Source organism: Marmota monax, unplaced genomic scaffold, assembly GCF_021218885.2.
Source record: "Marmota monax isolate L192 unplaced genomic scaffold, Marmota_monax_Labrador192_F-V1.1 WCK01_AAM20220418_F8-fsc00022, whole genome shotgun sequence".
NCBI lineage: Eukaryota > Metazoa > Chordata > Mammalia > Rodentia > Sciuridae > Marmota > Marmota monax.
Genome location: NW_026695215.1, coordinates 997,897 through 1,012,998, shown reverse-complemented (window position 1 = coordinate 1,012,998; position 15,102 = coordinate 997,897). Strand labels below are relative to the sequence as shown.

The 15,102-nt window shown below is 44.7% G+C and overlaps 2 protein-coding genes across 11 annotated transcripts in view; one reads left to right on the top strand and one right to left on the bottom strand.

Moving 5' to 3' along the window:
* Positions 1 to 15,102, bottom strand: part of Med12l (mediator complex subunit 12L) — a 266,032-nt gene that overhangs the window by 37,250 nt on the left and 213,680 nt on the right. For all 6 annotated transcript variants that reach the window (XM_058574923.1, XM_058574927.1, XM_058574924.1 and 3 more), the window contains 9 exons: positions 13,481 to 13,601; positions 13,050 to 13,151; positions 12,261 to 12,374; positions 9,084 to 9,283; positions 5,030 to 5,218; positions 4,421 to 4,495; positions 4,124 to 4,314; positions 3,118 to 3,279; positions 1,555 to 1,666 (listed from right to left, as the gene is read on the bottom strand). In XM_058574923.1, the coding sequence (XP_058430906.1) occupies positions 1,555 to 1,666; positions 3,118 to 3,279; positions 4,124 to 4,314; positions 4,421 to 4,495; positions 5,030 to 5,218; positions 9,084 to 9,283; positions 12,261 to 12,374; positions 13,050 to 13,151; positions 13,481 to 13,601 (1,266 nt within the window). The remainder of the gene's footprint in view (positions 1 to 1,554; positions 1,667 to 3,117; positions 3,280 to 4,123; positions 4,315 to 4,420; positions 4,496 to 5,029; positions 5,219 to 9,083; positions 9,284 to 12,260; positions 12,375 to 13,049; positions 13,152 to 13,480; positions 13,602 to 15,102) is intronic.
* The window catches only part of P2ry12 (purinergic receptor P2Y12), a 42,059-nt gene that overhangs the window by 2,347 nt on the left and 24,610 nt on the right, over positions 1 to 15,102 (top strand). The window lies entirely within an intron of this gene.

Sequence of the window (15,102 nt, the reverse complement as noted above, 5' to 3'; positions counted from 1 at the left end):
AACACATTTATTAACCCTAACAAATGTATTATGTTGATCTTATTGAAAAGGAGGCTTGCTATCTTCAGGAACACTAATTCATTGATGAACAACAGACTATTCTGAAAACTGTGGACATCAATCAGCTGAGCAGCATTTCAATTTAGAAAGTGAGCTGCTTCTTCATTTCCTCGCTGACTCAGGCCAGTGCTGAGGACAGGAAAGTTCACTGAGGAAAGGCAGGCCACAGTGACCACACCCAGGCCCAGACGGCAGGCTGACTAGCTAACAAACCCAGCATGGCCCGCGGAGAGCCACAAGTGGAAGTACCCTCCCAGCAGATGTCCCGCCAGCACATGCCATGGGCAGAGTGTTTCCCAAACTTCTCTAGGAGGCTAGGGCCCCTCAGGCTGAATGCCGGGTGCAGGGCTTAGGGACACAGGTTCTCACAGGGCTCACAGTATAGCAGCAGCATGAATCAAAACAAGTATATCAAGAGGCCTGAGGCAGGGCGAGGCAGGGCAGGGATGGCAAGGACAGAGGCCCTATTTTCAGAGGGCAATCGCCACGGCCTCTCTAAACTAACACCTGAAGGAAGGGAGAAGCAGGCCAGGCTGGCACCTAGAGGGAATCCTTCCAGCTAAAGGGGAGAGCAGGTGTTTTTGCTTGGGAAGCAGGAGAACAGAAGGAAACATGCCAATGTGGCCCTGCAAGCTGAGCAAGGCGGTAACTGGTAGGAAGCAGGCGGAAGAGAGCAATCTACAAATTGTTAGGGGGGTCTAATTAGCCCAGACTGGATTTTTATTCAAGGTATAAAAAGAAACATGGGAACATCTTAGACACAGGGATAGTAAGTGCTTTGCATTTTAAAAGCATCCTATCCAGCAAGGGAGAGATGACCAGAGAAACACGTGAGACCATGCCCTCGTCCATGTCCTTCCAGTATCCCTAGGGAAAAGGCACGGTGTCCACAGGCACAGTGCTACAGGAAGGGGCCACCGGCTCTGCACAGGGACGGGCCATCTCACACCCTTGGCTTCTTCTTCCCACTCACTTGACTTGATTCCTTGCACTGAGGTTTCTGACCTCCATGTAGTACACAGAACACAAGTGCCCCAAGCTGCCCAGAAGAACTAGGGGAGTGGGAAAAAAACCCAAAGCTTTTGTGAAGGAACAAACAGGCCTCCAGCTTACAAGTGACTTTCTTGTGCACTTGGCTGGCATCAACCCGGCTCTCGCAGGCCAGTAAAACAGTTCCTGAGCCTATGGAGCTCAGTTGGAGACCCTGCTGGGTGGGGCAGCCCCACCTGAGGAGTGGACTGCTTCTGGGAGGCAGAGCGGGAGTGTCAGTCACTGTGCCTCCCCGGGTGTAGGCCATTCGATTTCTCCATCTATACACATTTATGCTATGCATGATTAATATGACAGGTCTGTTACCCCTGCGGAGACCAGGATAACAGGTAGGAGACAGGGCACTGCCTGGCCTTGAATGGAAGCCTGCTGTGCCCTTCTGTAAGCTCAGCACTGGAATCTGCTGGGAGCTGCTGGCCTGCTGGACACCATGCGGTCCTTTACCTGGTTCACTTGATTCTGGAGGGACGTTAGCAGACCTTCTCGTTGCTCATCCTGTCCCTTGAGACAGGTGAGGACCAGCGAGAGGAATGGCTGTTGACTCAGGAGAGACATGCTGCAGGAAGGAAGAACAGTAAGGTCAGCTAGCACCTGCTGATCCACCCATCTCCTGGGGCCTGTCCCCTGGGTGTCTGCTCCTGTGTATTTACTATTAGATGAAGGGGGATAGGGAATAGCCAGAGAGGCCTGGAAAGTTAAATCACACCTCTGCTTACAAGGTTAAAGATACTAATGGTTCTAAATGAGCGGATAGCGGATAGTGCTGATGACAGAAGGCACCCCAGGGAGGTGAATCTGCACTGCTGTGAGTGCCCTGGGGGATCTGGATGGAATACAAGGAAAAACTGAGAAATTTCTCAGCCAACACTCTTATTTTAGAGTCTAGGAAACAGGCTTCTATGTATGTTATGAAAATTTGGGGGCTTTGCCTTAAGTTTTCAAGACCAAACAGCAGGGTGTTGGTACAGTTAGGATCAGCTGCAAGATATGAGGATTCCAAAAATGGGGTTCTTGCTAGTGACCTAGGGGTACCACCAGCCTAAAGCCATGGGTAGTGGGGCATCAAGGCATTTGGCAAAAACTCTATTTTAAATTGGTTTTTTAATAGAGTATCTGCAATTAGAGAACAAGGATGAATCCATGCTCCATTGGAAAACAAAATCGAAGATAAAATATTAAGCTTCATCTCACAGGGGCAGAATAGGACACTTTCAACCCGGGAATACCACCTGTCTGCCCAGTGAGAGGGAAGTGAGGCAGTATAGACATGAATGGCACCAGCAAATGCAATTTGAGAGGTCAGGAAGGGCAGCCACTGACAGTACTGCCAACCACGAGATAAGGATGTGGATGTCTGGAATGTTTACGAAATACAAGGAATCGTTGTTTTTCTTTTTATCGGAATGCTGAGTCACATTGTTGGGGTTTTAGTGATCAATAACAGTGATCCAAAAATTAGTTTATGGCTTAGAAGTTTTAATATCTAATCTAGCACAAGAGCCCTAAATGTCAGAAATATTGGTAAGTACTTCAAGGTTCAGCATGCCAATAATTACAAAGTAGCTCTGTGTATTTCATTTTTTTTTAATTTTTTATTGTTGGTTGTTCAAAACATCACAAATTTCTTGACATATCATATTCCACACTTTGAAGCTCTGTGTATTTTAAACATGAGTACCTAATTAATAAGAAAGTTAGAAATAATTAAAAATAAAATCCAGAATGCAGGCGGCTCTATAGATCCCATTCATGGATCGGATGTGGGGCTTGGAGTGGACAAGTTCAGAGGCCAGCAGGGATCTGGATGCACAAGTGAAGTTGAGAATGAGTGTGGCAAATCTCACAACCTGGAACGTTTTAGGAACAGGGACTTTCCTAGTAGAAGATTTTTCATTCCATTTAAAAACTAAGTTTCAGTGGGCGTTGGGTGTAAGAACCGTCAGGTAGAGCGTACTAGAATTCCTCAGCTGTCCTTCAAACTCCCCCAGAGACACCCCAGGAGCCTACCTTTTCTGTTTCTGTCTATCACGCTCCTTTTTGGAAGAAGAACCCAAGTGCTGCCCCTTCTCCAGCTCTTCCCCAGCAGCCTTCAACACCCGCCCCTGCACAGAGGTGGGCAGCCTGGCGATGAGGGGGGCCACCAGCCACACGCCCCTGCGTTCAGAGGAACTAAAATCAGAAATAGGCGTTACACCCGAGCAAGCCTGAGTCTCTGCTCTCACAGTTCCACAGAAACTTCAGAGCACAACTCTGGTGCACCAGAAACACACTACCCCCAATTCCCTTTGATTTCTGCACTATCTTTCCTGAAGACCAGGCCCCTGGTCACACCTGCCACCCACAGTTACCCAGGGGAGCAATGAAAGGTGCTTCTGGGAGGATACCGTCAACTGAGCTATCTTTTAGCATTTTTCTTTTTGATTCTGGCTCTATGATTAGTGATAATCCTTTTGTCCAACAAACAACACTCTTTGATCATGCTCACAACATGAAATGTTGCTATGTATAATCATACTAATCACAATTTTTTTTTAATTTTAAGATTCACCAGCTATATTTTTTATCAAAATGATGAGATACAAATCTTCCTTTCATGATTCAAGGATTACTTTGCGATTTCATATGCCTGCTGGATCTAAATCAGAACTCAAATCACCATGAGGCTTGTGAAAAGCTGCCAGTTACTAGAGGTGGCCAATGCGTTTCTGAGATGCTGAATATCCAGGAACACAGTAGCCCGGGGGATGAAGGTCAGGTGTCCATGTGCATTCATAACACCAGCACTTACAAAGAGTCTGGGCCCGACTTAACCACATAGTGAACACACTAAGATATCTCCTGCCCTGGCTTTGCCCTTTAACCTATTAAATAACAGTAACTGTCACTTAGCAGTCATTATTCTCTTCACATTTTCTGCAGCTTAATGAAAAAAAAAAATAACTGAGTTATGCGAATGCATTTGCCCATTACGTGTGTAAAGTTCAAGACAGCCCAGTCAACTACACAGAAATACCTGAGAAAGGTCTTGATTCCATTTTGCCTCGTGCTACTGGTATCAGCGCCCCCGTTGCCACTGGGGTGGAAAAGGCCCATGCCAGAGTGCGAGGAGTTGTTGTTCAAGTCGGCGGACTGCTGGAACACCTCAATGGTGGCCTTCGCAATGTTGTCCAGCAAGTTGTTCATTTCAGCCACAGACCCGGAGCCCTAGGGTGGCCAGAGAGAGGCCACGCATGCGGCTGGGTTATCCCAGGCAGCAGCCCGACTTTGCTCCCCGCAGCTCTTGCCACCCAGGCTTGTAACAGCTACTCACAGGGTCCTTCAGGCACTGCTTGATCATTAGCTGAAGTTCCAGCCAGGACTGCCTCAATGTCCACTGCTCCAGATTCTGGGGAAAACAGAAGGATTGAAAGTAGGCAACCCATGTCAACACACAATCAGTCCTGGCAGGACACCCACTCTCAGGAAAGAGCAGGGTGATCTTACACAATACAAGTATTTACATGGGTAAAAGGATCCAATCCTGTTACATATATTCAAAAGGATAAATAGCATCAATATAATGTTCCTGACTCAGCTAGGAACTAAAAACGAATAAAACTAAAATTTTGACTCACAATATCCAATTATCTAATTGACCCCATTCCAAAATGATTTCACTAATTCTTGAATAACACATTTAAGCCTGTCCCTCCCTGCAGATCATTTCTCAAGTAAATACAGCACGGACTTAAAATACCAATATTTATCTGATGATTATATACAATTCCCAGCATCTACACCTACCTAGCACTAACTCGTTGCCATTCTACAGGAAAGAAAACTGGGGGAATAAAAACCAGAGTTGACCTGCATCAAGAATTAGCAATGAAAGGGGAAGAACCGATCCCTCTTCTCGCAGTGCACGGCGTGCTGAGGGTACCTGCAGGATGCGCTTGATGTGCTGCCTCTGCAGGTTGTCACCCTCCGCGCACTCCTTGAGGCCGTGTGGGTAGCAGATGAGCTGCAGGAGCTTCTGTGCTTGCATGTTGGAAAGCACGGGGTCCAGTATCAGCTCTTTGTCTGTACACAACCTTTCAGGTTCTTTTAGGCAATGTTCTCCTACCCATTCCTGGAAGGAAGAAGGCCATTTGTTGGACAGCAACCGGCTTTCCACATGTTTATGTAACATACACTTAAGTCAGAGCAAAATGACACGTGAGACCGAGGAGAAGCTTCATGAAAAAATAACCCATAAAAATGTATCTGCAAAAAGTGTTAGGTACAAAATTTCTGGCATTTTGATTTCTTAAAAATACAAAGTGGAACCTAAATGAGGAAAAAAATTGGAAACAGATGAGCAAAAAAAAAAAAAAAAGAAAAAGATAATACTGGAATATGTTTTCCACTGGTAAGAACATAGCATAAGATATTTAGAAATTTTTCTCTTTATGATACTATGAATATATTACCATTATAAAAAATAACTGTGCACATCTATTTGCCATACAGTTATTATTATAATTTTGCTGAGTCAATGAGCCTGCCAAAAACTTAAGGAAGCTCTATGCCTAGAGCTGACTGCCCTCTGGAGAGTGGCTACTCAGTTAAATTTCTTAGCAGCTTTGCTTCACCATTTTTTCAAGTGCAAATTCTTGTACTAAATGGTTTTAAAAATCATCAGTGTTAAAAGTTTCATTTGACCCTATATGTGTTTCAGATGAAGCCTCTTTTGAAACCACCATGCCAGTGACCCGATGCTAACCATCCATTAAATAAGTCGCCTGTGGCGTTTATAAGATTTCACATCCAGACACCCCATCAGACCACAGACCACTGAAATCAAGCTCAGGTGCTGGTACCCAGATATCAGTATTTTTTTTTCCTAAGCATCAAATCAATCATTCATCCATTCATTCCATCAATTTTCGCTTCTAGCACTGACAGGCTGAGCCTCCCAATGGGCTTGGACCTCTGGGACCCACTGCAAGAAGTCCACAGCAGGCCCAGCCACCACCCTTCCTGCACTCGCCTGCCTGCTGGCTTTGGTCAGATCCAGGTATCAAAACAATTGCAAATGCCTCTGGTGATAACAGGGTGCACTCACAGTGGGGACCAAGGCACAAGTGCCCCTCAGCTCTAAGTCACTATTTAGTGGACTTTATCATGGTGACCACAAACCTACAAAGTACAAAACATGGTCTTGATGACTTGACCTCTGTAGCAAAATACAAAACATATAGGGACTTCAAGGATACACCCGAAAATAACAAAACTGGTGAGCTGGGGCAGGGAGGAGCAAGGGATTTGGGAGGAAGGACACATTTCTGATTATACTCTTGTGTGTAGTTTAACTTTTGTAAGTAGTTATTCTATAATAAGGCTGAGGGAAAAGACTCTAAACTGAATGCAAACAGAAACAAATGAACCCAACTTGATTTCAAATTAGGAATGTATTCATACTAAGGGAGAAAGCCCAAGTAATTTTTTTTCAGTCTTTTTTTTAATTTAAAATTTTGTATTTGTTCTAATTAGATATGTATGACTGCAGAAAGCATTTTTACATATCATACATAAATGGAGTATTAATTCTGATTTTTCTAGTTGTATACAATGTAGAATTACACCTGTCATGTAACCATATATGTATATAGGTTAATAATGTCTGATTCATTCTACTATCTTTCCCACCCCAATATCCCCTCCCCTTTCGTCACTCCCCTCTGTCTAATCCAAAGTACCTCTATTCTTCCCTAGCAATCTATACCCTTATTGGGAATTAGCGTCTGCATATAAGAGAAAACATTCCACCTTTGGTTTTGGGGGATTGGCTTGTTTCACTTCTCATGATATTCTCCGGCTTCATCCATTTGCCAGCAAATGCCATGACTTCATTCTTCTTTAAGGCTGAGCAATATTCCATTGTGTAAATGTACTACATATTCTTTATTTATGAATGTACCTTTTTCCCCACATCCTCACCAACATTTATTGGTGCAAGTATTCTTGATAATTGTCATTCTGACTAGGGTGAGGTAGAATCTCAGTGTAATTTTAAGTGGCATTTCTATAATTGCTAGAGATGTTGAACATTTTTTCATATATTTGTTGGCCATTTGTATTTTATGAAGTGTCTGTTCAGTTCCTTAGCCCATTTAATGATTGGGTTACTTGGGGGGGAGGGGGGTTGGTGTTGGGTTTTTGAGTTCTTTATATATCCTGGAGATCAGTGTTCTGAGGTGCATGTGGTAAAGATTTTCTCCCATTCTATAGACTCTCTCATTACATTATTAATTTTTTCCTTTGCTGAGAAGAAGCTTTTTAGTTTGAATCCATCCCAGTTATTAATTCTTGATTTTAACTTCTTGCACTTTAAGAAAGTCAGGTCCTGGCTGACATGGTAGAGATCTGGGCCTAATACTTCTTCTATTAGGCACTGGGTCTCTATTCTAGTGCCTAAGTCTTTGATCCACTTTGAGTTAAGTTTTATGCAGGGTGAGAGACAGGGGTCTAATTTCATTTTGTTGCATATGGATTTCCAGTTTTCCCAGCACCATTTGTTGAAGAGGCTATCTTTTCTCCAATGTATGCTCTTGGTGCCTTTGTCTAATGTGAGATCACAGTATTTACTGTAAAAAGTAAAAAGTGAACTGCAAAAACCTTTCCACTCCTCTTGGCAGGCTTGTTAGGCCTAGTGGTAGATGCTAACAATTTGGAAATTATTTTAGGTGTATTTTGTAAGTAAGTAATAATTTATTGATTTTATAAGGAACCAAGGTTCTTACTATGCAGAAGGCTATAATAATATGCAATGCTGCAAAGTAAAGCACAGCTTTGTGGGTTGGCGTGGAACTGGGAGCATCATGTGAACTCATAGTCACACACCCGTGCGCATTCACTTTTGTCCTAGCTCTTTCCACTAAGAGAACCCAGGAGCGAGGGTACTCCATAGCAATGAGTATACTCAGCATCCAGACCTTGTTTCTAAGTATCACTCTCCTAATTCCCAAGGTAATTCTGAGGCAGGGCAAGTAAAAGAAGGAGCAAAAATAAGAAAATACTTTAAAACAAACAAAAATGACAAACACCAGGATAAAGGAGTCCCACTAAATCTCCCTGGAACCATATGAGTGTTAAACTTCCCTTCCTGGGACAGGACCTTATGACTCATGTGGATCATAAGTAAGGAGACAGGGAAGAGGGGAGGGTCTTCCCTAAGCAGAACATACACTGACACTGTGGAGGGGAGGGAGTGGGAAGCACCTCGGGGAAGGCAGGCTTGGACAAGAATCAGGATGACTGCTCTGAGGTACGCGGGAGGGGAATGAGGAACAGAGGTCGGCAGCGTCTCGAGGGACTCCCCAAAGGTTGTCACGCAGAGCGAGCAGCGCAGACCACACAAGGAAGACCACCCAACCAAGGCCAGCACCACTGGACAGGCAAGGGCACCGCGTGCCTTCAGAGCTGGCTACCTGGAGGACAGACACTGCTTCTAGTCCTGAGGCAGGGTTGTGTGGCCTGCAGCAAATCTACCAGGAAAACCCAGTCAGTTCCAGCACTACCACAATAAGGACCAACTAGGAATGTGCCCAGCAAGTGACAGCATAGTACCACACCAAGACTAAATCTTCTGAAATGTTAGCAACTACGCTGTGGTTATGGTATGAAATGAAGACGGAAGTCTTCAAAAGTAAAGAAGAATAAAGTACGCCATCTACCTTGAAAGGGTTTAAAAAAAATACCTATATCTGTATCCATGTTCACACACACAAATAGATTTACAAAGCATATATGGCAAATGTAAATGACTACTCTGTCTAAAGGGTATAAAGGATCACTTTATTCTTGCACCTTTGCAGCAAATTTGGAATTATTTCAAAATAAAGCCAGTAGGGGATAAAAACCCACCTATGTACAGGTTTCCTACAATAATGAACACCTTTCTCCAAAAGAAAGGACATATTTTAAGGAAAAGGCAAATTAAATTGCTGGAATACCTGCTGGCAGATGGTCCTCAGCACGTATCGAGCATATTCTCTTAAATTGGCCGTTTCTATGGAGATGCTCTTCGCGCAGGGCTTCGAGCTATGAGAGGCAGGCCAGACGTCCTCCGAGGCCCCTTCCCGCCGCAAACTCCTCATGGTGAAGTCATCGTTCTTTAAGGAGCTGACGCTGTTATTGCCAATTTTGGCATCTCCTAAATAACAGAATCACAAAAGCGAAGTCATGAAAGTTCAAAATACCAACACATACTGGAGAAGCAAATGAGCCTAGCTTTGGGGGGATTTAAAATATGTGAGTAGCATTATCATTGCATAGCCAGTCAGCCAGCAATCCAGAGAATGAATCAAGAAAACGGATGAAGAACCCCGAGGACTACGAATCAGACACAAAGAAAAAGCAGGCCGAAACTTGCTCCTTCTTTTGTTTAAAGAATTAAGTATACTTTCACCAAACTTAGAAAGACCATCATGAACCACACTTAATAATCACAGAGCATTGATTTCACCAACATTTGAAGCATCAAATTCATTTGACTTATTAGACAAGGGAAAAAAAAAAAAAAGAATGGGTTACTCACCCTTCTAGATGTCCCTTTTCCATTTCTTCTCTTACAATGACTTATTTTCTATCCATAGGTCAAGAGAAAAGTTTTGCCTTAGCCCACCTTACTACCAACTTCTGGACAAGAGATATATTTCCCTGGGGATGGAAAAGGGCAACGCATACTAAGGCAGCCCTGGAAAGCAGACGCTTTCCATCACCCATGTCTGCTGGCTTCCTCTCTGACAGCCAAGTGAGACCCCCTTGCCTGATACTCCCTGACAGGCTCAGCCAACACCCCCAGGAAACTGCTTCCTCCTCACAAAGTTCTAGGAGAAAAAGGCCACACAGAACATATCCGGCAGCTGGAATCCCCAGCCACGAGACACGAAACCCTGGCCATTGTAAAAGCCGGGTGTGCTTTGGCTGGCAGGAGGGATGGCCCAGCAATAGCAGGGCCTAGCTTCTGCCCACCCACAGGGGCCTGCCTTGTTTCCTGGGACCCACGGATGAGTCTGGATTGGGCCTTTGCTGCCTGAAACTAGTGGGCAAACAGCCTGGGTTAGTGCCCAAGGCCTGTTAAAACCCACAGGCCCACCAAGAAAAGCTCTGACTCTGCTGAAAATATACCAAAAAAATCTGAAAAATCAAACTGGCTTAATTAATATTTACTTGCAAATTCTCAAGAGGAGGAGAGGAATAAATAACACACTTCAACTCACCAATACATTACCACATATTCCCCATTAACACACAAATACAAAAAGTACTGTTCACCCACGGGAGTTTACTTAATCCAACAGAGATTCTCAGAAGCGAAGATCTTGAAAGACCAAATTCTAAAGTAGCAAAGTGCATCCTCCACGCTCAGGTGCCAAGACACACTACAGCTAGCCTCAAACAGGAACCACAGCAGGTTCCACGGTCCCACCCCCATCTCAGCAGACCCACGGGGAGGGAGCTGGGACGACGCTGGTCAGAACACAGGGAGGCAGAGACACTAAAACCTCTACAGGAACAATCCAAAGACACACACCACTGCAGGCCCAGGTGAGGACCTGGCAGTGACATCAGTGACCGGAATGCGGGAGGTGGCTTGGGAGGAGGTGCTGGAATCTTCTGCAGCTGTGTGGTCAATAGAGTACATGAGGCTGTTAGGCCATGGCTCTGCTGACCTTTACTGGGTGTATCCTGACCTTTCAGGCCTGGAGGATTTGCCATATTATTTGAATATTCAGAGGTAGGCAGATTTTACTTGGGATCAGACCAGTGCTATAAATCAAAGAGCCTGTGTCCACATGGCAGTCATCTTGGTTTCTGCCATTAAAACTTCGGTCACTTACAGATTCAGGCTTCCAAAGTTAATTTAGTGAAAACCTAGTTCTTGCTGGTTTCTCAAATGAGCCTTAGAAATAACAGGGTAACAAATCTAGTCCCTAGGTTTGTATGTTCAGTAGGTCCCATGAGCCACCCTTCCCTTGAGACACCCTCAGAGCAGGGAAGTGGGCACTCTTGCCCCAGGACCTCCTCAGCTCGAGCAGAGGCTGCTGCCCATAGCTGGCTCTACCCTTCCCTTTGGCTACAGAATCCATGGGCATTCCCAATTACAGACAAAATACACATTCATATGTTCTTTTCAAGTGAACTTTTAATAGGTAATTTTGTGAAAACTCTGGTTTTGTTGTTTTGTTTCTGTGGTACAAACAATTGAACCCAGGGCCTCATGGAAAAATGTTATTGTTCCTTGAATCCTCAGGCATCATTTGTCAAGCATTACAGAATTCTGTCCTCACTTGTGTCCTTTAAGACCCACCTAAAGCAGCTCCTATCATTCAGTTATTCTGTTTTGATCAAAGGGAGCTCACTAAGAATGTAAGAGGTAACTATTATGTAGTCAAGCCTAGAAGAGGGTATTCAAAATTGGAATCAAGCACTATGAACTCAAGTCTTCCAACCATTCACATTCCTTATGACATACAGAAGAAAATGTCATCGACACTTGATGGGCAGAAGACAGTGCTGTCACTCCAGGAGCACATACACAAAAAAGATATACAGGACGTCTTGGACACTATGAATCAGATGGAAAAAAAATCACTGTGACCGCGAATACCGATTAATCAATAATACAAACATCATTGTGATTATCACCCGATTCATGAATAAAACAGACAGAAAAAAATGTTCAGGGTCTCCAACTCAGCAGAAGCACTCGGACTAAGCTCCAGGTTTCCTGGTATTCTGCACCTGGAACACAGCCTGGCTGAGAGCTAAGCCTTCGGGGATGTCACCACGTCATCCCTGTCCTTCCTTGGGTAGTATTTCTGCCAACAATTGAAGGCAAAGCAACCCTGTCTCAGAATCTAGGTCACATCAGAAGGAGCATCAAGCAACTAAAACAGAACAATAGTATGTGTATTTAAATACCCCCAGGGTGACTAGAGGAGGGACAGAAATTCTAAGAGCCCTATTGCCCATGGACTCAGGGAAAGCCAGCTCTCTTTTTCCAGGAGAACAAACAAAACAAACCAGGTTTTCAACAACATTAATTAGATTTTGAGCTGAACACAGATGGTTTTGCCTCCACATCTGGTGATCAGCCAAGAAGTGCAGGGCCAGGAAGGTCTTACCGAGCATCATGATGGCTTTCAATACGGCAAAAACCGCTCCCACTTCAATGCTGTTGTGAGCAGCAGCTAAGAGGTGTCTATCGCAAGACGATCTTATTCCGGGGAAAGGTTTGCCTGTGAAAACAACAACAAGCCTTGAACAGTCTCGTCACCGTCATTAATGATCTTCCATAATCACCCCCAGCCGGCAGGGCCTCTCACTGTTGGGCTGTGGGCGCTTAATTGCCACTGGCCTGCTTAACCTGAGGCTGGGGTTCACTAAGACACACTGCCAGTATTCTTACTTAACCTTTTCTTAATTATTAATTGTTAAAACAATGTTTTTGCTCCTCAGAGAGATGTAGCAAAAAGATTAGCAGGATTCCCACACAGACATGCCCACGTGTGGATGGAAGGGATCTAAGAAGAGGCTTTACTAATACCCTAGGAATCATCGCTTACCTTAGGAAAAGGATAAGTGAGTCACCATCCCCTTAAGTCGGGATGGCGGGGCTCAGAACTGACATATATAGTATGTTTTCCGGCCGCACTGCCCGCCAGGATGACCTGGCCTAAGAGCAGAGGTATTTTTATTGACTGTTAACTCCCGGTTTTGATTTCTCAATATTTCCTGATATTACATAAATGGAAGGTGTTGCCAGCCCTCCTAGTGGCACCCTCTCACTCCTTCACTGCCCCCAGATCAAGCCCACAAAAATCAGGAAGGAAATCACAAAACGTAGAGCCCACACGGTCACTTAGAACCTAGAGCTCCGGCCTCTATCCACTGACATGCTGCAGCCAGCTCACCGGCGGCTTGAGGCAAGAAGCAGGCCTGTGGCGCGCGGAACAGATGAAGCAGCAGTCGGCAGGTCATCCTCGCCCCGGGCTCCGCGTCCGCATCTCCACAAGCTAGAAAGCAGGACAGAAAGACAGGCCTCAGGCTTCCTACTAAGTTAAGTCTTCTGCTCTAACCTACATCAACTCTCCTTAGAGCAAGAAAAGTAAGCCCTCTCTTCTGAGATGGGAGTGCTCCTAAGGCAGGTTGGGGAGAGCAACAGCCTCCCATTCCCTGTCTCCAGGGCTAATGTGCGGGGTCTGGGCTGCCCTGCCACCTCTAGCCACCCCCAGCACACATACAGCTAGAATCTCCTACTGCACCCACCCTGTGCTCTAACAGCCCGACCCACCCCTCCAAGGCAGCGAGCCCACAGCCAGCACAGCTCTCCAGGCTGCCTTACCTGCCGCTAGGAGAGAGGGGAGAGCCACGTGCTGCACGACGTCCTCCAGGGAGAAACACTGTCGTGCTATCAGAATAGCAATGAAAGTAGCTAATGAATCATGGAATGAAAGGTCACTCACCTTCAAGAAAAACATTGACAGGTTTTAATACCTGACACCCTTCTCAGCCACATCAAAGATCAATACCTAAGAGAATGTAGGCAACACCCCCAGGAGCTCAGTCCCACCATGAACCCACAGGGAACAGCCATGTGAGACTGTTACCCCCCAGGCCTGTTTCTATAAGACAAACCTTGAGTCTACCCACCCCCCAGAGCTACAAGAGGACACTGGGCTATAGCTCATGAACCCACAACTGAAAAAAGACAAAAAATACAATCAAGAAATCACTAAGGGATGTGTGAATGCACCCCAATGTGAGTCGGAGTAAGTCCAGAGGACGTCAGAGAAAACAGAAAATAGGAGGGCCCCTTAGCAGAAAGACATCCCTGACGGTGTTCTGGAGACTCTTTATGTGGCAACAAAGATGCTCAAAGGGACTAAATGGGTTGTGAAAACTCTGAAAGTTTCCAACTAACTCCAAATTGCAAAAGAGGAAGAAAATCAATTCATAGTGAAATCTCTGACTTTACAGACTCCACGAAACACGTGCACAAGATAATGAGAAAAATGACTAATAGCGGCCTTCACAACTGGCACCATAATTCAGGGACCACGGCCAGCAATTTACAAAACACCTCCTCTGATAGCCTAGCACCAAGAGGTTCATACTATTATAAAATCCATTTTTACAGATGAGGGATTAAAGCAGAAGGCAAAGTACAACAACAACAACAACAACAAAAAGACCGAGAGACTAAGTAAGGAACTACAGTCAAGATAAAAATGTGTCTTTCTGCTAGAAGAGCAGACCACCACTCGTGAGTTAACGTGTATAAAAGTCTAAGCACACTGAGCTGCACAGACAGGACTACCTACCCTGGCAGAGTCTGCAAACTAGGAATAAGCCCTCAGCCAGAGGCAGCTTTTAAAACATAGAGTTCTTTAACATAAGAGACCCTAGCCCTAATTCTGCTCCAACAGGATACAGCAGGCAGGCACGATAAAGAACGGAGGCAGATGTTTAACGAATTCACATGTATGTAACCTGCTAGTTGAGATAATCAGTGATATATCGGGAGCAGGGGGAGCTATTCATCAGTGTCCAGACTTGATCCCCAAGAAAGACTGAGCATCCTCTGAACCTATACCTGGGCGTTTCCGCGCAATATAACAAAATCTATACTCTTAGAAACCTACATATTGGTTCTTCATAATGAAAAATGCTTCAGTTACGTCCCCTGCCATGTGATAAAAATGAAGAATAGGGGCTAGGGTTGTGGTTCAGCGGTAGAGTGCTCGCCTAGTACATGCAAGGCCCTGGGTTCAATCCTCAGCACCACATAAAAACAAATAAATAAAGATATTGTGTCCAACTACAGCTAAAAAATAAATTTAAAAAAATGAAGAACAAACAGCTCTGAAGTGATCATCCATATCAGCTACATGGAAATTTCAGGAAACTTCTGGCATTTCTGCTATAGATTAAGCTATCTATTTTATTTCTGATTTTTTGCATATT